At 43.5% G+C, this 27102-nt stretch overlaps 1 protein-coding gene across 1 annotated transcript; it reads left to right on the forward strand.

The window, feature by feature from the left end:
• The first annotated feature begins 9755 nt into the window (after window positions 1-9755).
• On the forward strand, window positions 9756-26897 carry calcoco2.S (calcium binding and coiled-coil domain 2 S homeolog). Its single transcript, XM_018238035.2, has 14 exons — window positions 9756-10061; window positions 12560-12647; window positions 12728-12867; window positions 14620-14661; window positions 15015-15152; window positions 16427-16545; window positions 16937-17027; window positions 19907-19969; window positions 21701-21769; window positions 22267-22344; window positions 22882-22977; window positions 23343-23442; window positions 24282-24310; window positions 24518-26897. Exons 1-14 carry the CDS (start codon window positions 9888-9890, stop codon window positions 24653-24655), a joined length of 1365 nt encoding a protein of 454 aa, XP_018093524.1. The 5' UTR covers window positions 9756-9887; the 3' UTR covers window positions 24656-26897.
• Window positions 26898-27102: the final 205 nt, after the last annotated feature.

Consider the following 27102-nt stretch of genomic DNA (forward strand, 5'->3'; position numbering starts at 1 on the left):
AGAGTATGTAACACACAGGCAGAGCAGGGCTGACACACTGGCAGAGTATGTCACACACAGGCAGAGCAGGACACACATAGGCAGAGTATGTCACACACAGGCAGAGCAGAGCACACACAGGCAGAGTGTGTCACACACAGGCAGAGCAGGGCAGACACAGGCAGAGCAGGGCACACACAGGCAGAGCAGGGCACACACGGTCATAGTATGTCACACACAGGCAGAGCAGGACACACACAGGCAGAGCAGGGCAGACACAGGCAGAGCAGGGCATAAACAAGCAGAGTATGGCACACACAAGCAGAGCAGGACACACACAGACAGAGTATGTCACACACAGGCAGAGTAGGGGCCCAAAACGGGAAAAGAGGGCACCCAGCAGGCGGAACAACAGGCGAGAAAAAGGCAGAACAGGAGGCGGTTTTTAAACAAGCAGAGTTTTACCCAAGCAAGGAAGAAAACAGAAAGTACACACAGGCAGAGAGGGCAACACAGGCACAGGACCACATAAAGTATGCCACCGGGGACGTGGCGGGCCCAGAACAAAAACAGGAGACAGGGAACCCCCTTCAGGCCATCAAAAGATGTACTACAAATACACGTGTGGTCCCCCCAATTTTGGCTTTTTGTATAAAGGGGTGAACAGGTGAAAAAATGGGAGTTTAGGGGGGTCTCAGGTAAAATCAGGGGCTTTGAAATTTAAAAAATAAGGTTCCAAATTGAAAAATTTGGGGGGGTCACAGGTGAAAATAATAAGGGGTTGCAATTTGAGTTTAAACTGGGGGGCCCGTTAATTTGTAGTGATACCTTTAAATTTTTCACAGGAACAAACACAGGGTGGTGGGGGGCCACAAAAGGGGGGGTGCGGGTCCCATTGGCACCCCTGCCCTGTTATTTTTCTTCACACTTACCGAAGTTTTTCTCAGTTCCTCACTTTTTTTCTTTCTACCAACAGGTTCTTAATGGGAATCAAAAATAAAGTTTAAAATTTTTTTGCAAATTAGTTTATTAGGTTTAAATGGCAGTGGGGGTTGAAAAAAATTTCTATTAAGACCGGGGGGAAAATTCCCCGGGAAATGCGGGTGCGAGCTGGGCAACAAGGCAGGCAGGGCCCACACAAGGAAGCATGGACACAAGGCGAGTTTACAAACAGGGATCAGGGGGCATTTTCAGGCGGGAAGGAACGGCCCACTCTAAATGACTAATACAGTAACAGTGCTGTTGTTTTTAGCTTTTTTTAAAATGTGAAAAATAAAAAAAGTGGATTTTCATTGGGGGTCTCGGGGGGAAAGAAAGGGGGCTTTGGGGTAAAACAAAATTAAAATGTGGAAGGCGGGGGGATCAAGGTTGAAAATACGGGGGTTTAGTTAAATTTTGGGGGTTTAAACAATGAAGGGGGCCATTTAATTTTTTGTAGTAAATACCATTTAAATTTTAACATGGTAAAAAAAAAAGGGGGGTTTTGGGGGCCACAAAAGGGGGGGGGGTCGCAGGCGCCAGTTGGAACCCCTGCCCCTGTTCATTTTTTCTTCGAGTTCCTGAATTTGTTTTCAGTTCCTCATTTTTTCTTTCTAAACGCTTTTAAAAAGGAAATCAACAAATTAAAAATTTTCAAAATTAAAGAAAGGGGATTTTTTGGGAACCACGAGGAATCGCCAAAAACAATTAACCAATTCTCTTTGGATTAGCTAAGTATTTGGAAAAACCATCCCTTACCCTTTCATGTCACAAAACAACATTTTTTCTCCTTTATCCAAAAAACAAACTTTAAAAAATTTCCTTTTTTACTTAAAAATAAAAAGATTTTTGTTTATCCCAAAAGAATAATTAACCTTTTGGGAAGAAAACCACCCATTGGCTTTTTAATGGTCCGGTTTTTTTTAGTAGATTTAGGGCTTTTAAAAACCAAAATTACGAAAATTTTTCGGAAAAAACCTCCCGGCCCAACTTTTTAAAGGCCCAAAAACCTGTATTTTTGAAAAAGAAAGGGCCCCAAGAATGGATTGCCCTTTTTTTAGCAATTTAAAAGGGGAATGGGGGCAGAGTGGGATTTTTTGGGAATTTTCGACACTTCCCATGTGCCCCCCAATTTTTCAACTTTGCCCCAGAATGATGGGCTTTTAAAATTTTACACTTAAAAGCATGAAATGGTTTTATTTCTGGGGGCCATTGTTCCCCATGATGCATTTTTTGCGAGATCATTAACGTAACTGCCGAAATCTTCATTATATTTAATCCAATGAGGATGATAAAACAATTATTTCCTATTCTTGCTATCCACCGAAAACTCTGCGGTTTTTTTTTCAAAAGGAAAAAAAAGGGGGTCAATTTTCAGCATAAAGGAAACCCCACTATAAATCACCAAAAATGGATCCCGGGACCAAAAATAAGGCTTTTTTTGGCTCATTATGTGACAACAAAATTTCCCTGGGGGGGCCCCTTTTCCATTAATTCTATAAGGTCACCTTTCCTTTTTGAACTACCCCCCAAAATGTCTACTTTGGAGACTTAACAGTTAACTTGCCTACGGTTAGACTTTCCCCCCTGGTGTCTCACTTTTGGGAGTAACTTGTCAATTTTCCCCCACTGATAACTCCCCCCGTGTGTCCTTTGGAGCTGAACATTTTTTAATTCCTACTAGTTAACCCCAATGATGTCTTTTTAGAGGGGGTAAAAAAAAACTTCCTACTATTAGATTCCCCAATGGGTTTCACTTTAGGGCGAAAAATGTTAATTTTCCTTATTAATTTTTGGCCAACGTTTGCCCCAGCCATTGCCAATAGAAGCTCTATTTTACTTCTTGGCTCTTGGCTATTAAGTTTCAAAAACTTTCCTCATTTTTTTATTTTTGGGAAATGCCCTCACATCATTTTGCCGGTGCTGCTTAATTTGGAGGGGGTTGGTAAGAAATTCGCAGAACTTATGGCACTCCAACATTTCACATTCAAACCAATAAAAAAGACTGGGCCCCCCCTTACCTTTTTTTTTTCTTTTTCAAGCGTGGGGAAAAAAAACAAAATAAAGATTTTAGTCTTTTGAAGCCATTTTTTAAATCCAGTTCCTAGAAAAAAACCCTTCCATTGGGGGGCATAATGGCTCTAAAATTTTTCCGGTTTGTTGTCAAAGGGTTTTCCCTAAAAATTCAGCTTCCCTTTTTTTTTTGTTTTTTTTACTTATAAAAAAAAATGTAGAAAGGGAATGGGTTCCGAGCAGAGGAACTTAAAAAAGGGGGTGGGGGGGATTAAGAAAGGTTTTTTTTCTGGGGCATGTTTCCCCCGGGGCCCCCACTACTCCCCCCAAGAAAAAACCTTTTTTTGTATGGGGAAAAGGCCTATTTGCGGCCAACAAGGAGTCCCCGGTTTATTTTTATGGGTGGGGGTTTTAGCAAATGGGAAAAAATTTTAAAAACCCCGCCGACAACTCTTTTTTCTGGGGCCTTCAGAGAAAGCCGGCACCTCCCTGGCGTAACTCCAAACATTTTTTATAACATGTTTTTTCTACCCCTTGGCACCTTTTCGCTTGCTGTGTAGAATTGGGAACCTGGGCCCGGAATGATAATTACGGGGTCAAAAAGGAAAAAAACTTTTTTTTTATACTTAAGGAATTAATTTAAAATGTTAAACCCCAAACCCATCAATTAAACATGATACCCAGCTTATAGCATTTTTTTCTTATAAACCCAAGGGGAGGGCCTTTTGCAATTACATGACCGAAACCCACCAAAAACCCCCGGAAGGTTTAAACTACACAGCCCCCCCTTTACTAGTTGTTGTTGTCCTGTTACCCCTGGTTTTTGCTTATTTCTTGGGGTACTTTTGGACAACTCAACAGTATAAATCTGGCCTGCTCATTGGAAACATCAGGGATAGTAAAAGAGAGATCGGAACAACAAAGGCAAATGATTGGGGTTGGGAGAAAGAGGACAAAGGAAGACAACGGGGTGGTGGAGAGGGAATGGCAGAAAGGAATTGTGTTTCAAGCCCTAATCTTTGTATGATGTGTAGTTATTAGTCAGGAGGATTATCAGAGAATCCCAAGGAAATGGAAGAAGCAATAAGGGACATATAAGAGAAAGTAAACAAGCTGATGGGTATTGGGGACCCCTTATAGTCTCTGGGAAGGGAGTGTGACTGTGGGATAGCAGATATAGTAGGGAGAGATGGTGCCTATAGTAAACAGTGGATAATAGTCTCTGGGGGAAAGGGGGTGTGACTGTGGATAGCAGGTATAGTAGGGAGAGATGTGTCTATAGTAACAGTGGATAATAGTCTCTGGGAAGGGAGTGTGACTGTGGGATAGCAGGTATAGTAGGGAGAGATGGTGTCTTATAGTAACAGTGGATAATAGTCTCTGGGAAGGGAGTGTGACTGTGGGATAGCAGGTATAGTAGGGAGAGATGGTGCCTATAGTAACAGTGGGATAATAGTCTCTGGGAAGGGAGTGTGACTGTGGGAACAGCAGGTATAGTAGGGGAGAGATGGTGCCTATAAATAACAGTGGATAATAATCTCTGGGAAGGGGAGTGTGACTGTGGGATAGCAGGTATAGTAGGGAGAGATGTGTCTATAGTAACAGTGGATAATAGTCTCTGGGAAGGGAGTGTGACTGTGGGATAGCAGGTATAGTAGGGAGAGATGGTGCCTATAGTAACAGTGGATAATAGTCCCCTGGGAAGGGAGTGTGACTGTGGGATAGCAGGTATAGTAGGGAGAGATGGGTGTCTATAGTAAAAAAGTGGGATAATAGTCTCTGGGAAGGGAGTGTGACTGTGGGATAGCAGGTATAGTAGGGAGAGATGGTGCCTATAGTAACAGTGGAAATAGTCTCTGGGAAGGGAGTGTTGACTGTAGGATAGCAGGTATAGTAGGGGAGATGGTGCCTATAGTAACAGTGGATAATAGTCTCTGGGAAGGGAGTGTGACTGTGGGATAGCAGGTATAGTAGGGAGAGATTTGGTGTGTCTATAGTAACAGTGGATAATAGTCTCTGGGAAGGGAGTGTGACTGTGGGATAGCAGGTATAGTAGGGAGAGATGGTGCCTATAGTAACAGTGGGATAATAGTCTCTGGGAAGGGAGTGTGACTGTGGGATAGCAGGTATAGTAGGGAGAGATGTGTCTATAGTAACAGTGGAAATAGTCTCTGGGAAGGGAGTGTGACTGTGGGATAGCAGGTATAGTAGGGGAAAAGTGTGTCTATAGTAACAGTGGATAATAGTCTCTGGGAAGGGAGTGTGACTGTTGGGATAGCAGGTATAGTAGGGAGAGAAGTGTCTATAGTAACAGTGGAATAATAGTCTCGGGGAAGGGAGTGTGGACTGTGGGATAGCAGGTATAGTAGGGAGAGATGGTTTTCCTATAGTAACAGTGGATAATAGTCTCTGGGAAGGGAGTGTGACTGTAGGATAGCAGGTTTTAGTAGGGAGAGATGGTGCCTATAGTAACAGTGGATAATAGTCTCTGGGAAGGGAGTGTGACTGTGGGGTAGGGAGGTATAGTAGGGAGAGATGGTGTCTATTAGTAACAGTGGATAATAGTCTCTGGGAAGGGAGTGTGACTGTGGGATTAGCAGTAATAGAGGGAGAGATGGTGCCTATAGTAACAGTGGGATAATAGTCTCTGGGAAGGGAGTGTGACTGTGGGATAGCAGGTATAGTAGGGAGAGATGGTGTCTATAGTAACAGTGGATAATAGTCCTCTGGGAAGGGAGTGGTGACTGTGGGATAGCAGGTATAGTAGGGAGAGATGGTGTCTATAGTAACAGTGGATAATAGTCTCTGGTAAGGGAGTGTGACTGTGGGATAGCAGGTATAGTAGGAGAGATGGTGTCTATAGTAACAGTGGATATAGTCTCTGGGAAGGGAGTGTGACTGTGTGGATAAGCAGGTATAGTAGGGAGAGATGGTGTCTATAGTAACAGTGGATAATAGTCTCTGGGAAGGGAGTGTGACTGTGGATAGCAGGATAGTAGGGAGAGATGGTGCCTATAGTAACAGTGGGATAATAGTCTCTGGGAAGGGAGTGGTGACTGTGGGATAGCAGGTATAGTAGGGAGAGATGGTGCCTATAGTAACAGTGGGATAATAGTCTCTGGGAAGGGAGTGTGACTGTGGGATAGCAGGTATAGTAGGGAGAGATGGTGCCTATAGTAACAGTGGATAATAGTCTCTGGGAAGGGAGTGTGACTGTGGGATAGCAGGTATAGTAGGGAGAGATGGTGCCTATAGTAACAGTGGATAATAGTCTCTGGGAAGGGAGTGTGACTGTGGGATAGCAGGTATAGTAGGGAGAGATGGTGCCTATAGTAACAGTGGATAATAGTCTCTGGGAAGTGAGTGTGACTGTGGGATAGCAGGTATAGTAGGGAGAGATGGGTGCCTATAGTAACAGTGGATAATAGTCTCTGGGGAAGGGGAGTGTGACTGTGGGATAGCAGGTATAGTAGGGAGAGATGGTGTCTATAGTAACAGTGGATAATAGTCTCTGGGAAGGGAGTGTGACTGTGGGATAGCAGGTATAGTAGGGAGAGATGGTGCCTATAGTAACAGTGGATAATAGTCTCTGGGAAGGGAGTGTGACTGTAGGATAGCAGGTATAGTAGGGAGAGATGGTGCCTATAGTAACAGTGGATAATAGTCTCTGGGAAGGGAGTGTGACTGTGGGATAGCAGGTATAGTAGGGAGAGATGGTGTCTATAGTAACAGTGGATAATAGTCTCTGGGAAGGGAGTGTGACTGTGGGGATAGCAGGTATAGTAGGGAGAGATGGTGCCTATAGTAACAGTGGGATAATAGTCTCTGGGAAGGGAGTGTGACTGTGGGATAGCAGGTATAGTAGGGAGAGATGTGTCTATAGTAACAGTGGATAATAGTCTCTGGGAAGGGAGTGTGACTGTGGGATAGCAGGTATAGTAGGGAGAGATGTGTCTATAGTAACAGTGGATAATAGTCTCTGGGAAGGGAGTGTGACTGTGGGATAGCAGGTATAGTAGGGAGAGATGTGTCTATAGTAACAGTGGATAATAGTCTCTGGGAAGGGAGTGTGACTGTGGGATAGCAGGTATAGTAGGGAGAGATGGTGCCTATAGTAACAGTGGATAATAGTCTCTGGGAAGGGAGTGTGACTGTAGGATAGCAGGTATAGTAGGGAGAGATGGTGCCTATAGTAACAGTGGATAATAGTCTCTGGGAAGGGAGTGTGACTGTGGGATAGCAGGTATAGTAGGGAGAGATGGTGTCTATAGTAACAGTGGATAATAGTCTCTGGGAAGGGAGTGTGACTGTGGGATAGCAGGTATAGTAGGGAGAGATGGTGCCTATAGTAACAGTGGGATAATAGTCTCTGGGAAGGGAGTGTGACTGTGGGATAGCAGGTATAGTAGGGAGAGATGTGTCTATAGTAACAGTGGATAATAGTCTCTGGGAAGGGAGTGTGACTGTGGGATAGCAGGTATAGTAGGGAGAGATGTGTCTATAGTAACAGTGGATAATAGTCTCTGGGAAGGGAGTGTGACTGTGGGATAGCAGGTATAGTAGGGAGAGATGGTGTCTATAGTAACAGTGGATAATAGTCTCTGGGAAGGGAGTGTGACTGTGGGATAGCAGGTATAGTAGGGAGAGATGGTGCCTATAGTAACAGTGGGATAATAGTCTCTGGGAAGGGAGTGTGACTGTGGGGATAGCAGGTATAGTAGGGAGAGATGGTGTCTATAGTAACAGTGGATAATAGTCTCTGGGAAGGGAGTGTGACTGTGGGATAGCAGGTATAGTAGGGAGAGATGGTGTCTATAGTAACAGTGGGGTAATAGTCTCTGGGAAGGGAGTGGTGACTGTGGGATAGCAGGTATAGTTAGGGAGAGATGGTGTCTATAGTAACAGTGGATAATAGTCCTCTGGGAAGGGAGTGTGACTGTGGGATAGCAGGTATAGTAGGGAGAGATGGTGTCTATAGTAACAGTGGATAATAGTCTCTGGGAAGGGAGTGTGACTGTGGGATAGCAGGTATAGTAGGGAGAGATGGTGTCTATAGTAACAGTGGATAATAGTCTCTGGGAAGGGAGTGTGACTGTGGGATAGCAGGTATAGTAGGGAGAGATGGTGTCTATAGTAACAGTGGATAATAGTCTCTGGGAAGGGAGTGTGACTGTGGGATAGCAGGTATAGTAGGGAGAGATGGTGCCTATAGTAACAGTGGGATAATAGTCTCTGGGAAGGGAGTGTGACTGTGGGATAGCAGGTATAGTAGGGAGAGATGGTGCCTATAGTAACAGTGGGATAATAGTCCTCTGGGAAGGGAGTGTGACTGTGGGATAGCAGGTATAGTAGGGAGAGATGGTGCCTATAGTAACAGTGGATAATAGTCTCTGGGAAGGGAGTGTGACTGTGGGATAGCAGGTATAGTAGGGAGAGATGGTGCCTATAGTAACAGTGGATAATAGTCTCTGGGAAGGGAGTGTGACTGTGGGATAGCAGGTATAGTAGGGAGAGATGGTGCCTATAGTAACAGTGGATAATAGTCTCTGGGAAGTGAGTGTGACTGTGGGATATCAGGTATAGTAGGGAGAGATGGTGCCTATAGTAACAGTGGATAATAGTCTCTGGGAAGTGAGTGTGACTGTGGGATATCAGGTATAGTAGGGAGAGATGGTGCCTATAGTAACAGTAGATAATAGTCTCTGGGAAGGGAGTGTGACTGTGGGATAGCAGGTATAGTAGGGAGAGATGTGTCTATAGTAACAGGGGATAATAGTCTCTGGGAAGGGAGTGTGACTGTGGGATAGCAGGTATAGTAGGGAGAGATGGTGTCTATAGTAACAGTGGATAATAGTCTCTGGGAAGGGAGTGTGACTGTGGGATAGCAGGTATAGTAGGGAGAGATGGTGTCTATAGTAACAGTGGATAATAGTCTCTGGGAAGGGAGTGTGACTGTGGGATAGCAGGTATAGTAGGGAGAGATGGTGCCTATAGTAACAGTGGATAATAGTCTCTGGGAAGGGAGTGTGACTGTGGGATAGCAGGTATAGTAGGGAGAGATGGTGCCTATAGTAACAGTGGATAATAGTCTCTGGGAAGGGAGTGTGACTGTGGGATAGCAGGTATAGTAGGGAGAGATGGTGTAGCAGGATTTGTAAGTTCGGCTCTTTTTGTCTATGGGCAGTATAACAGTGAGATAATTATATACTGTAATGGGAAATGCACAATTGTGACCAGCAGAGGGAGCCCTTTCCTCACATATTCTCAAGGTCAGTGATTGTTCAGTTTAGAAGGTGCCTTAGTGACTGTAAAATGAGTGTGAGCTCACGGGGCCCCCTTGTCTCTTACAAAGCTATAATTTTGTGTAAGTACAAGTGGAATTAATATGGCAAGACACCTATATTTTGTATACTAATTGCCATGTTTTTTATGAAAATGCTATGGGACCTGTTATCCAGAATGCTCAGGACCTGGGGTTTTCCAGATAACAGATCTTTCCATAATTTGGATCTTCATACCTTAAGTCTACAAGAAAATCATATAAACATGAAATAAACCCAATAGGCTGGTTTTGCCTCCAATAAGGATTAATTATATCTTAGTTGGGATCAAGTACAAGCGACTGTTTTATTATTACACAGAAAAAGGAAATCATTTTTACAAATTGGGATTATTTGTATAAAACTGAAGTCTATGGGACTTTCCTTCCTGTAATTCTGAGCTTTCTGGATAACGGGTGTCCAGGTATAAATAAGGCGTTAGTTGTGAGGCTGACCACTAGGTGGCAGTGAGAACAAGGAAGTAACTTTATAAAAACACAAATTCACTTTCGTTTTATAAGAAACGGGAGAAAGGTTCGTCGGTCGCCTCCCGTTACAATTGTGACTGAGCCCAGTGCCATGTAAAGAGCTGACCCCATGGCCTCCGACGCGCCCCCCACTTCTCTGCTGCAGCCGGAGGAGAGAAACTACTCGCAGGTGATCTTCAGTAAAGTGGAGAAGTCCTATGAGCCCGGCGCTGATATCGACTGTTGCTTCACCTTCACTTCTGAGTTTCAGCCGGAAAGGAAGGACTGGGTGGGCATCTTTAAGGTAAGGCCTGGGAGTACTCAGCAGTACTATATATATATGTGTTTGTGGTCAGAGTAGGACTGGGGCCCACCAGGAAATAACCCAGTGGGCCCCACCTGTCCAGACCTGCTCCACAGAGCTAGCGCTCCTTTCCTCCCCTCCCTAGGGTTGCCCAGATTTTTGAAGGACTGCCCTGGTCAAAACTGACTGCCTGGTTTTCCAAATTACGGAATTAGGACCGGGCAGGATTTCCTATAATTGATTGGGATGCACCGAATCCAGGATTCAGTTCGGGATTCTGCCTTTTTCAGCAGGATTCGGCCGAATCCCTCTTCCTGATCGAACTAAATCCTAATTTGCATATGCAAATTATGGGCGGGATGGAATTCCCAGACCTTAATTTGCATATGCAAATTTGATTCAGTTCAGAATCTTTCGCGAAGGATTCCGGGGTTCGGCCGAATCCAAACTAAGGGATACTAATAATAATTGACGCTGTGACTGGCCAATCAGTGATCACGCATCATAGCCCTGCCCCTGATGTTATGGTCCCGCCCCTGGCACGCCACGGCCCCTGCCCGGATACCACGGGGCGAAAAGGTGGCAACCCCACCCAATCTCATAAAGAAGATGTGAAGCAGGTATTTGGGGGGAGGAAGAGGGACAGAGGGGGCCTTGCAACTGGGGGGCGGGGTCCTAATGTGGCAGCCCCAGTGGGCCAGTCCGGCCCGGTGTGTATTCTATAGATATAAGCTGCTGCCATAGCCATAGGGGCAGCCATTCATGTTGACACTGGGAAGTACGGATCATTATTACACAGCAGGTGACAGTTAGCCTCAGCCAAATACAATGGTTCTAGTTCTTACACGAGAAGTCAAATGCCTCAGCCAGAGGTGTCTGTTTGGGGCTGCCGTGGTCTCCAGGCAGAGCAGCAATCGGGGTGGTTATAACAATGCAAAATGGAACCAGTAATACAAATAGGCAGCTGTTGTTGAACTGGAACTCCCAGCACCCGGCTGTGAAAGTGAAAGTACATTGACTTGGAGCCTCAGGCTCTGGTGACTCACTGAAAGAACCAAGTCGAGCCCTTTAAAGGGCAACAGTGACTGCACTTTCCACTTGCCTCCTCTATAACTGTGCGGCCTGTGCATGAACCAGTCCATCAACTCCCCCTTTAAATATCTCTTATGTATTATGTTATAGGAGTTTCCCAGCCCTGATGTAACCAGTGTGTGTGTGTGTATATATATATATATATATATATATATATTTATATACAGGTTTTGGATCCGTTATCCAGAAACCCATTAACCAGAAAACTCTGAATTACCGACACAATTATAATCAAATTATCCAGATTTGTAAAACTGATTTCCTTTTTCTGTGTAATAATAAAACAGTCGCTTGTACTTGATCCCAACTAAGATATAATTAATCTTTATTGGAGGCAAAACCAGCCTATTGGCTTTATTTCATGTTTATATGATTTTCTAGTAGACTTAAGGGATGAAGATCCAAATTATGGAAAGATCTGTTACCCAGAAAACCCCAGGTCCTGAGAATTCTGGATAACAGGTCCCATACCTGTACCTTGTATTTGATCCCAACTAAGATATAATTAATCCTTATTGGAAGCAAAACCAGCCTATTGGGTTTATTTCATGTTTATATGATTTTCTTTTGGATTTTATCCAAATTACTTAAAGATCTGTTATATCCTTATCATCGGCTCTTAGTAGAGATGCACCGAATTCACTATTTTGGATTCGGCCGAATCCTTTGCGAAAGATTCGGCCGAATCCTAATTTGCATATGCACATTGGGGTGGGAAGGGGAAAACATTTTTTATTCCCTTGTTTTGTGACAAAAAGTCACGCAAATTTGGATTCGGTTAAGCCGGGCAGAAGGATTCGGGTGAATATTGCCGAATACCGAATCGAATCCTAAATTGCATATGCAAATTAGGGGTGGGAAGGGGTAAACATTTTGTTACTTCCAAGTTTTATGACAAAAAGTCACACTTTTTCCTTCCCCGTCCCTAATTTGTATATGCAGATTTGGAAAAGATTCAGCCAAATTCGAATCCTGCTGAAAAAGGGCGAATCCTGTATTCGGTGCATCCCTAGCTCTTAGTGATGTCATCAGTTATAAATTGAGCTCAGTGATGTCATTTTTGTCACTTGACTCACCTATGCTCTTATAAGGTCATGAAACTCCTCGGTGACTTATAATATCCTTATATTTTACAGTAGGGGGTACTTTATTGTAGGGATGCACTGAAAAATTCAGATTCGGTTCGGCCGGGCAGAAGGATTTGGCCGAATCCGAATCCTGCTGAAAAAGGTTGAATCCTGGCCGAATCCCAAACCGAATCCTGGATTCGGCCGTGACTCTTATTGATGTCATTGGTGATGTCATTTTTGTCACTAGACTCACCTGTGCTCTTATAAGGTCATGACTTATAATATCCTTATATTTTACAGTAGGGGGTATGTTATTGACTGTATAATGTCCCACAGGTGTCCTGGAAGACAACCAGAGAATACTACACCTGGATCTCGGCTGTTTGCAGTGAGCCGGGGTCGGAGAAGCGCGTCACCTTCAAAGGTCAGTAATTTTCAGTGGGTTCTAGGGCTGCGCGGGGACAGTATACTCCGTATACTCAGTGTGGTGCTGTTCTATTGCAGCTTATTACTTGCCCAAGGAAAATGATGACTATTACCAGTTTTGCTACGTGGATCAGAATGGCGAGGTGCGGGGAGTCAGCGTCCCCTTCCAGTTCTGCCACAAAGTCCTGGAGGAGGACATTGTCCTGGTGACCACGGAGGTGAGAAGATGAGGGAGCAGTGGTGGGTACATTCTATTTGCCTGCCCTGGGGCAATACCCGCAGGAACTACTCTCACTGTTCAGTTCATAGTGGCACACACCTCCCAACTGTGCCGTTTTCTGCAGGACACTCCCGATTTTGACAGCTCAACCCACAGTCCCAGATTGTTACTGAAATGTCCCGACTTTCTCTTTGTTCTCCTGCACGGAACAGCCAGAAAAAGATACAAAGATTTTAAAACCCCATTGGCTTTTGGCAGAGAGCCCAGACTACGTGGCAGCTGCACTTAGATACTTTTGTAACAATTTAAGCTAAGCAAAGAAACAATTGTAACTATTTAAGATAAGCCGGTCTCTTGGGGGGACTGTGACTTGCATCTTAAAGGGCAATTCACCTTCATTAGCAAAACCTGACCCTAAAACCCCCAGAAATGTGTTCAAACTTTCCATAACCTGCCAAATTTTGTAACATGGACATGGTAATTAGGGGGTGTGGCCATAAAATGGGCGTGATCAAAAAAACGCAAATCTTTTTTGTCCCTCTTTTTATTTTCAAAATGTTGGGAGGGATAATGATACAGAAGGGGAACTGGAAATCACATGGAATCAAAGGGAACAAGTTCAAGGGCATCTCCTAAATGATGTTGCTTATGTGTTGGATGAGCTGCTAAGCATTGTGGGTGCTTCTCTATAACTAGTCCTGCTCAGCACTTGGAATGGCGACATTAATTCCACGTTCCCTGGAGCTTTTGTGCCACAAAGACTTTACATAGAGAGTATCCGGCCCTTTTATGATTCCATGTCTTCATCTGTTCCAAGTTGTCAGACCCGTGGGGTTTTCTACAGGCGAGCTTAAAGGGATACTGGCATGGGAAAACATGTTTTTTTCCCCAAAACGCGTCAGTTAATAGTGCTGCTCCAGCACAATTCTGCACCGAAATCCGTTTTTCAAAAGAGCAAATGGATTTTTTAATATTTAATTTTGAAATCTGACTTGGGGCTAGACATATTGTCAGTTTCCCAGGTGCCCCCAGAGATGTGACTTGTGTTCTGATAAACGTCAGTCACTCTCAGTACTGTAACTATCGGACGCAGGGATGTGCAGCATGTTCAGCCGGGATTCCCCTCCAGAAATTATAGTTGGCAGCGGATTTGCGCACGTACGAACTTCCGGCTGGCCCTGGTGCAATCGCACCCCCTGCGCCACTGGTCACTCTTTACTGCAAGTTGGAGTAATATCACCCCCCCCCCTTCCTCTCCCCCAGCAGCAGAACAATGGGAAGGTAACCAGATAGCAGCTCCCTAACACAAGATAACAGCTGCCTGGTAGATCTAAGAACAACACTCAATAGTAAAATCCAGGTCCCACTGAGACACATTCAGTTACATTGAGTAGGAGAAACAACAGGCTGCCAGAAAGCAGTTCCATCCTAAAGTGCTGGCTCTTTCTGAAATCACATGACCAGGCAAAATGAGCTGAGATGCACCTACACACCAATATTACAACTAAATACACTTGCTGCTTCAGGAATGACATTTAAATTTATATTGTACAGTCAATTATTACACAATTACAATCTGTATACAGATGTAGAAGAAAACAAAAATTCTTCATTTACACAAAAATGTAGACATCCCAATATCTGGCTAATGGTACTGCTATTAAATAAAAAGTGAAAATCAGAGATTTGTTTTGTAAACGATCCAGTACAGCCCCCCCCCCTTACCCTTGTTTGTTTTTGTTTTTTAAAGGAAAAGCAAAGGGACCTACAGGAGACGATTCTCCAGCTGCAGGTAACTCTATTCCAATGACTCTCTTAAAATATTCCTGTGATATTCCACCATACATTTTTACTAGGGATGCACCAAATCCTGGATTCGGCCTTTTTCAGCAGGATTTGGATTCGACCGAACCAAATCCGACTCCTAATTTGCAAATTAGGGGCAGGGAGGGAAATCCCGTGACATTTTGTCACAAAATAAGGAAGTAAAACATGTTTCCCCTTCCCACCCCTAATTTGCATATGCAAATTAGGATTTGGTTTGGAATTCTGACAAATCTTTAGCAAAGGATTTGGGGGTTCAGTCGAATCCAATATAGTGGATTCGGTGCATCCCTAATTTTTACTTCATATCACCCCTTTTAGGCAAAAGTTGCGCTGGTGGAGAAGGAGAAGTGCGGCCTGCGGGATGAGCGCAAACAGCTGGAGTTAGAACTGGAGAACAAGGCGGCTCAGCAGTTGGAATGTTCCAAGAGAAATGACCGGCTGCAACAACAAAATCAGGTAATGGCATTAACCGGTTGTGTCCGTTGTTTAACCCACTATGGCTCACAGCATGACTGTACTGTTTGCAGCAGGAAAAAAAGGGATACTGTCATGGGAAAACAGATTTCTTTTCAAAACGCATCAGTTAATAGTGCTGCTCCAGCAGAATTCTGCACTGAAATCCATTTTTCAGAAGAGCAAACAGAGTTTTTTATATTTCATTTTAAAATCCAACTTAGGGCTAGACATATTGTCAGTTTCCCAGCTGCCCCAGTCATGTGACTTGTGCTCTGATAAACTTCAATCACTCTTTACTGCTGTACTGCAAGTTGGAGTCATATCACCCCCTCCCTTTCCCCCCCAGCAGCCAAACAACAGAACAATGGGAAGGTAACCAGATAGCAGCTCCCTAACACAAGATAACAGCTGCCTGGTAGATATAAGAACAGCACTCAATAGTAAAATCCAGGTCCCACTGAGACACATTCAGTTACATTGAGTAGGAGAAACAACAGGCTGCCAGAAAGCAGTTCCATCCTAAAGTGCTGGCTCTTTCTGAAAGCACATGACCAGGCAAAATGAGCTGAGATGCACCTACACCCCAATATTACAACTAAATACACTTGCTGCTTCACGAATGACATGTTATATTGTAGAGGGAATTATTACACAATTACAAAAAAACGATAATTCTTCATTTACGCAAAAATGTAGACATCCCAATATCTGGCTAATGGTACTGCTATTAAATAAAAATTGAAAATCAGAGATTTGTTCTGTAAACAATCCAGTACAGCCCCCCCCACCCTTGTTTGTTTGTTTTAAAGGAAAAGCAAAGGGACCTACTGCAGGGAACTCTATTCCAATGACTCTCTTATCCTAAAATATTCCTGTGATATCCCATGATTGTTTTTTACTGGGGATGCACCGAATCCAGTATTCGGTTTGGGATTCAGCCCTTTTCAGGATTTGGATTCAGACGAACCAAATAAGAATCCTAATTTGCATATGCAAATTAGGGGTGGGTAGGGAAATCACATGAGTTTTTGCCACAAAACAAGGAAGTACATTTTATGTCGTAGAGTGAATTATTTGCAGCGTAAAGAGTGGCATTTAGAAATAAAAACGACACCATAAAAATCGTGACAGTGTCCCTTTAAGGAACTCTCAAATAAAAGAATGTTAAAAAAAAAATCAAGTACTGTTGGGAAAACCTTTGATTTCCACATCTTGGCAAATGTTAGGATTTTCTCTCTTTCAAAAAATAATTAGTATTTGTGTTGGTCTCTCAGGAGCTGGAGGAAGAGCTAGAAGAGGAGAGATGCAGGAACAGGTTTCTTCTCCAGACGGCAGAAGAGGAGCAAAAGAGACTGCAGAACCAGAGTCGATCTGTGCAGGTGGAGCACAACCAGTGAGTAGTCACATCAGCCGGGAGAATGTAGCACAGGGATCCGTTATCCAGAAAGCTCTGAATTACGGAAAGGCCATCTCCCATAGACTCCATTATAATCAAATAATCCACGTTTTTAAAAAACTGATTTCCTTTTTCTGTGTAATAATAAAACAGTCGCTTGTACTTGATCCCAACTAAGATATAATTAATCCTTATTGGAAGCAAAACCAGCCTATTGGCTTTATTTCATGTTTATATGATTTTCTAGTAGATTTAAGGGATGAAGATCCAAATTATGGAAATGGAAAAATCCCAGGTCCTGAGCATTCTGGATAACGGGTCCTATACCTGTATTGTGTCCCGGCGTCACATCTACACCTTGTTCATTTAATTCTCTCCCAATGTCCAGGTTTAAGGAAGAAAATCTGAACCTTCAAGAACAAATAAAAGAAATGGCGTTGTCACTGAAGAAATACTCCGAAGCAGCAAAAAACAGCCAGGTAGTAAAAACACACTATTAAAGGAACAGTAACACCTACAAATGAAAGCTTTTTAAAGGAATGCTAGTACAGGTGTGGGATCCTTTATCTGAAAACCCATTTTCCAGAAAGCTCCGAATTACGGAAAGGCAATCTCCCATAGACTCCATTATAATCAAATAATTCACATCTTTAAAAATGATTTCCTTTTTCTCTGTAATAATAAAACAGTCGCTTGTACTTGATCCCAACTAAGATATAATTAATCCTTATTGGAGGCAAAACCAGCCTATTGGGTTTATTTCATGTTTATATGATTTTCTAGTAGACTTAAGGCATGCTTGAATGGCTGCCCCCATGGCTACACAGCAGCTTGTTTATAGAAACTATAGTAGTACTTATCTGTTATCTACGGTGTATCCTGTGCTTGAATGGCTGCCCCCATGGCTACACAGCAGCTTGTTTATATAAACTATAGTAGTACTTATCTGTTATCTACTGTGTATCCTGTGCTTGAATGGCTGCCCCCATGGCTACACAGCAGCTTGTTTATAGAAACTATAGTAGTACTTATCTGTTATCTACTGTGTATCCTGTGCTTGAATGGCTGCCCTCATGGCTACACAGCAGCTTGTTTATATAAACTATAGTAGTACTTATCTGTTATCTACTGTGTATCCTGTGCTTGAATGGCTGCCCCCATGGCTACACAGCAGCTTGTTTATATAACTATAGTAGTACTTATCTGTTATCTACTGTGTATCCTGTGCTTGAATGGCTGCCCCCATGGCTAAACAGCAGCTTGTTTATATAAACTATAGTAGTACTTATCTGTTATCTACTGTGTATCCTGTGCTTGAATGGCTGCCCCCATGGCTACACAGCAGCTTGTTTATATAAACTATAGTAGTACTTATCTGTTATCTACTGTGTATCCTGTGCTTGAATGGCTGCCCCCATGGCTACACAGCAGCTTGTTTATATAAACTATAGTAGTACTTATCTGTTATCTACCGTGTATCCTGTGCTTGAATGGCTGCCCCCATGGCCACACAGCAGCTTGTTTATATAAACTATAGTAGTACTTATCTGTTATCTACCGTGTATCCTGTGCTTGAATGGCTGCCCCCATGGCTACACAGCAGCTTGTTTATATAAACTATAGTAGTACTTATCTGTTATCTACCGTGTATCCTGTGCTTGAATGGCTGCCCCCATGGCTACACAGCAGCTTGTTTATATAAACTATAGTAGTACTTATCTGTTATCTACTGTGTATCCTGTGCTTGAATGGCTGTCCCCATGGCTACACAGCAGCTTGTTTATATAAACTATAGTAGTACTTATCTGTTATCTACTGTGTATCCTGTGCTTGAATGGCTGCCCCCATGGCTACACAGCAGCTTGTTTATAGAAACTATAGTAGTACTTATCTGTTATCTACTGCGTATCCTGTGCTTGAATGGCTGCCCCCATGGCTACACAGCAGCTTGTTTATATAAACTATAGTAGTACTTATCTGTTATCTACTGTGTATCCTGTGCTTGAATGGCTGCCCCCATGGCTACACAGCAGAGTGTTTATATAAACTATAGTAGTACTTATCTGTTATCTACTGTGTATCCTGTGCTTGAATGGCTGCCCCCATGGCTACACAGCAGCTTGTTTATATAAACTATAGTAGTACTTATCTGTTATCTACTGTGTATCCTGTGCTTGAATGGCTGCCCCCATGGCTAAACAGCAGCTTGTTTATATAAACTATAGTAGTACTTATCTGTTATCTACTGTGTATCCTGTGCTTGAATGGCTGCCCCCATGGCTAAACAGCAGCTTGTTTATATAAACTATAGTAGTACTTATCTGTTATCTACTGTGTATCCTGTGCTTGAATGGCTGCCCCCATGGCTACACAGCAGCTTGTTTATATAAACTATAGTAGTACTTATCTGTTATCTACCGTGTATCCTGTGCTTGAATGGCTGCCCCCATGGCTACACAGCAGCTTGTTTATATAAACTATAGTAGTACTTATCTGTTATCTACCGTGTATCCTGTGCTTGAATGGCTGCCCCCATGGCTACACAGCAGCTTGTTTATATAAACTATAGTAGTACTTATCTGTTATCTACCGTGTATCCTGTGCTTGAATGGCTGCCCCCATGGCTACACAGCAGCTTGTTTATATAAACTATACTAGTACTTATCTGTTATCTACTGTGTATCCTGTGCTTGAATGGCTGCCCCCATGGCTAAACAGCAGCTTGTTTATATAAACTATAGTAGTACTTATCTGTTATCTACTGTGTATCCTGTGCTTGAATGGCTGCCCCCATGGCTACACAGCAGCTTGTTTATATAAACTATAGTAGTACTTATCTGTTATCTACCGTGTATCCTGTGCTTGAATGGCTGCCCCCATGGCTACACAGCAGCTTGTTTATATAAACTATAGTAGTACTTATCTGTTATCTACCATGTATCCTGTGCTTGAATGGCTGCCCCCATGGCTACACAGCAGCTTATTTATATAAACTATAGTAGTACTTATCTGTTATCTACCGTGTATCCTGTGCTTGAATGGCTGCCCCCATGGCTACACAGCAGCTTGTTTATATAAACTATAGTAGTACTTATCTGTTATCTACTGTGTATCCTGTGCTTGAATGGCTGCCCCCATGGCTACACAGCAGCTTGTTTATATAAACTATTCTGAAACAAACACCCCAGTTGTATCAGCGCAGAACAACACTACATTATATTTTCACGGCTTTTAAACGCTTGCATTTTTGTTGTGTTACTGTTCCTTTAAGCCATGTTTCTGTACAGCCCTAGAGCATTAATATCCATGATTAACATGTACCTGTTGAATAATGTACTTTCCCTCTTGGTTTCCTTAGGAGGAGGCACAAGTGCTAAAGGGAAAGCTAAGGGACAATGAGGAAGGACATCACCTGCTGCAGGTAATTGACCAATAAACTCTTGTTTTAAAAAAGATCGTTCCTGTCATTCGGCAGAATTCTTTAGGTGGTGCCACTGAGTTTTTACTGCTCATTCCAGTCAATAGGAGGTGGTGGTTTGGGGCACTCTTCTATACTCAGCCTCACTTTTAAAGGAGAATTTCTAACCAAAAACCTTTTGCATGATAAAATAAATTTGAATAAAAAGCAAATTTTTCAACGTACATTCATTCAACGGAAAGCTCTATCCAGAAGTCTGTTATCTCTCAGGTCTGTTCATTTGCTGTCTTCTGCTACATTGTTTCCGTAGTCAGAACCACAAGTGCAGAGACTTTCACTAGCAATTACAATTACAGATAACTTAAAGGGATTCTGTCATGATATTTATGGTGTAGTTTTTATTTCTAAATTACACTGCAAATAATTCTCTCTACAATATAAATTGTCATTCCTGAAGCAGCAAGTGTATTTAGTTGTAATATTGGGGTGTAGGTGCATCTCAGCTCATTTTGCCTGGTCATGTGATTTCAGAAAGAGCCAGCACTTTAGGATGGAACTGCTTTCTGGCAGGCTGTTGTTTCTCCTACTCAATGTAACTGAATGTGTCTCAGTGGGACCTGGATTTTACTATTGAGTGTTGTTCTTAGATCTACCAGGCAGCTGTTATCTTGTGTTAGGGAGCTGTTATCTGGTTACCTTCCCATTGTTCTGTTGTTTGGCTGCTGGGGGGAAAGGGAGGGGGTGATATCACTCTTATTTGCAGTACAGCAGTAAAGAGTGTAACTGAATGTGTCTCAGTGGGACTTGGATTTTACTATTGAGTGTTGTTCTTAGATCTACCAGGCAGCTGTTATCTTGTGTTAGGGAGCTGCTATCTGGTTACCTTCCCATTGTTCTTTTGTTTGGCTGCTGGGGGCGAAAGGGAGGGGGTGATATCAGTCCAACTTGCAGTACAGCAGTAAAGAGTGACTTAAGTTTATCAGAGCACAAGTCACATGACTGGGGGCACCTGGGAAACTAGCAATATGTCTAGCGCCATGTCATATTTCAAAATTGAATAGAAAAAAAATCGATTTACGTGCAGAATTCTGCTGGAGCCGCGCTATTAACTGATACCATGACAGTTAACCTTTTTTTTGCTGCAAATCATACCGTCATGCTGAAAAACATTGAGAAACGGTAACGTTGCTAACAATAACATTTTCTATCATTGTGCATAAAACAGTTATTTCGGTTTTGACCTCATGTAAAGCTTTCCGGGGAGTCATTCTAAATCAGGGGTCCCCAACCGCCGGGCCATGGACAGTCCGGAACTGGGCCGCCGAACAATTAAACGCGCGGAATTTGACACCGACCCCCTCAAAGAACCCCCCCCAGTCCTGGGAAAAAAAATTGTCCCCTTTTTTTTGTCCCTGGGCCAAAAAAAGTTGGGGACCCCTGTTCTAAATCACGAAAGCCGGTCCGAGTAAATAAATGGTGGTCTGCAGGACTGGAGCCGTTCTTAAAGGGGCAGTGTACCCCACTATTCGGCATGAATGAGCGGGTTTATATTATTAGCGAAAGCAGACGCTGCAGATATATTTACACCAATAAGTCTTTTCATAGACGAATATTTAGATTGCCATATAGAATAAAGAAGAATAAAAAGCCAGTTGGTGGTGCCTTTGGGTGGGACGTGTGTGCCCATAGCATTGTCTCTGCACTGAGCATTTATTCACATATCTTTTATATTAGGAGCAGTTGCAAGAAATACAGATGGAGAGGAAGAAGGATAAGTTTTCAATAGACTTGCTGACTAAAGAGGTGAGAATAGAGTGTTTGTGGGTGTGCGCTGCTTGCAAACTAAAGCCTGGAATTTACTTTCACCCTCTTTCTGGCAGGCTGTTGTTTTCCTGCTCAATGTAACTGAAGGAGTCTGAGTGGGACATGGATTTTTACTATTGATTCTATTGTTCTGCTGATGGGCTGCTGGGGGGAAGGAATGGGTGTGATATGACTCCAACTTGCAGTGCAGCAGTAAAGAGTGACTGAAGTTTATCAGAGCACAAGTCACATGACTGGGGGCACTTGGGAAACTGACAATATGTCTAGCCCCGTGTCAGATTTCAAAATGAAATACAAAAAAAAAATCTGTTTTGAAAAACGGATTTCAGTGCCGAATTCTGCTGGAGCCGCGCTATTAACTGAGGAAAACATGATTTCCCATGACTGTATCCCTTTAAATATTGGTTCTGCTTTAAGAGTTTAGGTATTTGTCCATACAAAACTAATGAAATGACATGTTCTTCTGGCTTAAAAAGGTGGCTGGTCTGAGGCAGAACCTGGAGAAGAAGATGAAGGCTGTGGAGACCACGGAGAAGCAGTTGGATCCCCTGCAGGTACGACTGATAACTGGTGAATGGGGAGTGAGTTGCGGCACCTCCGGACTTACTATCTGATCAATTCTGAGACTTTGAAGACCTTCTGCGTTCCATAGTGGGCAATGCACAGGGTCGGGCCGCTGGGTAAAGGGCACAGAAGGGCTGCCGTCCCAGGGGCCCCGGCTACCGCCAAGGGACTCCCATCGTTCCCCTACAGGGGCCACTAGCCCTACCTCAAGTGCAAATAAATTACCTTCAGCGCGTCGGGGGAGGGAGATCAGTGGCCTGAAGGATCTGGTGGGGATCGGGTCTGGGTTGGTGGGTCCCACCGGGTTTTTTCCCAGTGTCCCGCTGGCCCAGTCCGACCCTGGCAGTGCACAGATTATCTGGAGAGCAGAGGGACTTCCACTCCCAAAATCCATCATGTCGACATGGAAGCAGGTGAGGGAGGGGTTGAGCCTAAACAAGGGTTGGGGTATTGTTCCCTTTAAGAGAGAGAAGTAAGGAAGGCCATGCAATGTGGAGTTATTCATGTGAAGACAAACTGTGTTTCAGAGAGAGAATGCATCGCTGCTGCAGCAAATTCAGGATGTAAAGTGCATGTTGGAACTGAGAAAGGCTGAAATCAGTGATATGCAAGAACAGCGCATGGTAAGCGAGACCTGCAAGTCTTACTGGGTCTCACTGGAGCTGGGCTATGTGTTCTTTATGGGAATGGGGGAAGGGCTGAAACGCAACGTTAACCCTTTTAGAGCTGGTGTAACTTTGACCTGCTGTGCTGAGTGTGACTGTGTCTACTTTGGTGCACACAATGTTACTCAGAGTGTATGTTACTCACAGTCACTATTATATTGTGTAACTTGATTTGCCCTGTGCTGGATATTTGCCGGATTGGCTCTGTCCCCCTGTTCAGTGCAATGTGAATGGCTACAAACCAGCCCTCAGACCAGCCGCTGGGCCAGTAGCCGCACCCAGTCCTGACGCTATAACTGACCTTTGTGTCTGGCTCTTTGTAGAGAGATTGTGAAGAGATTGAGCAGCTCAACCGTTTGCTCTCTCAGAGGTCGTTACCCACTCCCCGGCACCAAGGCCTTTATTCCCACAACCCTCATGAAGGTAAGTCTTACTAACAGTGTAACCTCTACATGTTCTTGTATTACAACTTCCAACATTTCATTCACACAGAAAGATTGATGCTGTATGTCCTGCCAGACTCTCACTGTGTATGTTACTCACTGTCAGACTCTCACTGTGTATGTTACTCACTGCCAGAGGCTCACTTTGTGTTTGTTACTGACTGCCAGACTCTCACTGTGTATGTTACTCACTGCCAGACTCTCACTGTGTATGTTACTCACTGCCAGACTCTCACTGTGTATGTTACTCACTGCCAGGCTCTCACTGTGTATGTTACTCACTGTCAGACTCTCACTGTGTATGTTACTCACTGCCAGAGGCTCACTTTGTGTTTGTTACTGACTGCCAGACTCTCACTGTGTATGTTACTCACTGCCAGGCTCTCACTGTGTATGTTACTCACTGCCAGGCTCTCACTGTGTATGTTACTCACTGCCAGGCTCTCACTGTGTATGTTACTCACTGTCAGACTCTCACTGTGTATGTTACTCACTGCCAGAGGCTCACTTTGTGTTTGTTACTGACTGCCAGACTCTCACTGTGTATGTTACTCACTGCCAGACTCTCACTGTGTATGTTACTCACTGCCAGGCTCTCACTGTGTATGTTACTCACTGCCAGGCTCTCACTGTGTATGTTACTCACTGCCAGGCTCTCACTGTGTATGTTACTCACTGCCAGACTCTCACTGTGTATGTTACTCACTGCCAGAGGCTCACTTTGTGTTTGTTACTCAGTGCTCTTTTTCTCGCCGCTTTATTACTGTGTTTTTTCCCAATATACATAATTAGCTAATAAATTCATTGTATGTTTTGCAGGAGAAAGTCTGATTTCTTTTGGTAACGAGGTAAGTGATTGTAATTGGTTGCATTTTACACTACATACAAGTGTGTGAGGGAACATGTGTCCATTGAGCCCACCGAGGAGTTTAGGGGTCGGCCTGTGTATGGCCACCGGAACCCTTAGATTGTGGTTTGCACCAGATTTAAGTAAAAAGACAATGGCTGCCGTCTGTTGCTCAAACACTGAAGTGTTTTTTGTGCTTTATTTACAGCCCCAGTACGGAGAAGCTCCTGGAGGCGGCAGCGGGCAGCAAATAGAAATGACGTGCCCCGAGTGTGCCGCCGAGTTTGAGGATTTTCAGGTTTTTCAGGATCATGTGATGTGCCATGACCTGGCGTCCATGGGGTAACTTTAGGCAGTCTGTCTCCTAATCCCCCCAGCCCTCTACTGACAGGGTTACAATTGGGACTGAGCAGAGAGGTGCAGATCACCCACTTACTCTCCTCTTACTCTGATGTCCAGTTCCTTTGTGATTAATATATAAGATGACTGATGATGTCCAGTATAATGACAATGCTTGTTATGGGCCTTTACTCTTTATCTTTGCGTGTCTTTCTAGTGGTCATTGAAGTGGGGATAGGAGGATCCTTTGTATATCGTACTCTTAGAGTTCGGGGTTTGAGGTGTGTTTCATGCTGAGCGAGTACAGCCATTAACTCATGCTTTGGTGTCCCCAAAATACTCTCCCTCTTGGGCCTTTTGCTGAGCTCAGGTTGTACATCCAGGTCACCCCAAGAGTCGAATCCACACAATTGTCCCTTGTCATTGGTTGAGGTGCAATAGTAATCTCTTGTGATCACGTGATTCAAGCGGGGTACTTTTCCTTTCCTAAATCATGTAAACTTCAACATGATCCCCCCCCCCCCCAACCCTGATTCCATAGGATACATTTTATAAGTGACCTCTGGGTACAAAACACTCCAGACCTTCATACGCACTGCTCCCCCACCCCTTATTGTATCTGTAGGTAAAAATTCTGTCATGGGAAATGTTTTTGTTTTTTTCAAAATGCATCCTTTTGGCAGAATTCTGCACTGAAATCTGTTTTTCAAAAGAGCAAACAGATTTTTTTTTCTATTTAATTTTGAAATCTGACACGGGGCTAGACATATTGTCAGTTTCCTAGCTGCCCCCAGTCACTGACTGAACTTCAGTCTCTCTTTACTGCTTTACTGAGGGATATCAATCTGCCCGTTGAGTCTTCTCTTCTGATTTTCTGTTTTGGAAGAAAACAGTTGGATAAAAAGGAGCTTGTTCCTATTAAGCAGTAGTTGGAACTGTAGGTCCTGAGTTCTAACCTGAACAGGACAATATTTGCATGGAGACCCCATATCTGTTTCCTCAAGGGACTCCGGTTTTCTCGCACACTCCAAGAACAGACGGACATTTCTTTTCTCATAATGGGAGGGAGCACGGCTGCTGTATCAAGGGACAGTTGAATAAAAGACGGGAAACTTTGGGTTGGGCTCTTAGGGCGATGTCACACTGGGTGTCTTTAAATATGCACGGTTGAGCTGAAAACAATGGAATAAGTGCTAAAGCAATTCCCTTTGGGCGTTTGCTAGACTACATCTGCCAGATTTTGTGTTTTTCAGCAGAAATGGCATATTATTCAGCACTATGCAATCCACAGTTTTGGGAAAAGACCTCGTTGAAATATGCAGTGTATTTTTCAATATGGCGGACAAACTCTTGCACATTTCAGTCCGGCGCCATTTTGCTTTTTTTTTTCACAAAAGTTTAATAAAATTCTCCCGAACGGAATTATGGGGCAAACGAGAAACACCAGAAACGCATGTTGGGAAAAGAAAACTAACGGCACATTATCATGCGCTTGTGGTTTCACTGGCGTATTTACACTTGTTTTTCGAAACGCAACGTAAACCAGACACCAGGGTTGCCGGGTTGAAGGTTTTTCAGCCAAATTGGGCTACTAATTTAAAACCAAGGAGGGTTTTGAAAGTACAAACTAACCAAGGTAGAGATTTGGGCTACTGTTTGGGTCTTTGTCTGGTTTGTAGTTTTCTTGATGTGCCGAGCCTGCGTCTCCCAATGCATGTTGGGTAATGTAGTTTTTGTTTAACAATTTGCCGACGGCCAAGTTGAATGTAAGACTACAACACCCAGCATGCAATGGGACTGACTTGTGTTGAAGTCGGAAATTTTGGGCTCTGTACCCCATTCTGAAATTATCCTTATTGGACCCCTATACCTCCTGGGCCCCCAAGGACGAATGTCTCATTTTGCTTCATTAAAAAATTTTGCGAAACAGCGAAAATTTGAAAAAGGGCGAATTTTCACAAATTCATTTATTTTTTTGACTTTTTTTCCCTGCACGTATTTTACTATTTTTCGGCTACTATTGGAAGCGCCTCTTGGCTAGTTTTGGGGCTGGTTTCGTAGCCGAACGCTCCTGTGTTTTTAAACGGCATCAATTGTAGATGAACGTACATTTCGGTTTGGAAATGAAACAACATTGAGCAAGTGATTATCAATATGTGTTTGTTTTGCTGAAGCTTTGCCCTCAACGTTGTATCCGTTATGACTTGTTGGAATGTTTAAACGAATAAATAACAATTATTTAAATACGACTATTAGCTTCTTGCCGTTTTATTTCTTTAGTAATGGCGTCTGTCTCCATTGCACGGGGAGCAAAAGTGCATGGGGGACCCCTATTGACGACTTCAGGGATCTGCACCAGTCACCAAACCCCAAATCAAAGATGCAGTTAGCTAAGAGACTTTATATACTACAGGTATGGGATCCGTTATCCGGAAACTACTGATGTTTGGGCGG

The sequence above is a fragment of the Xenopus laevis genome, chromosome 9_10S, assembly GCF_017654675.1.
Source record: "Xenopus laevis strain J_2021 chromosome 9_10S, Xenopus_laevis_v10.1, whole genome shotgun sequence".
Taxonomy (NCBI): Eukaryota; Metazoa; Chordata; class Amphibia; order Anura; family Pipidae; genus Xenopus; species Xenopus laevis.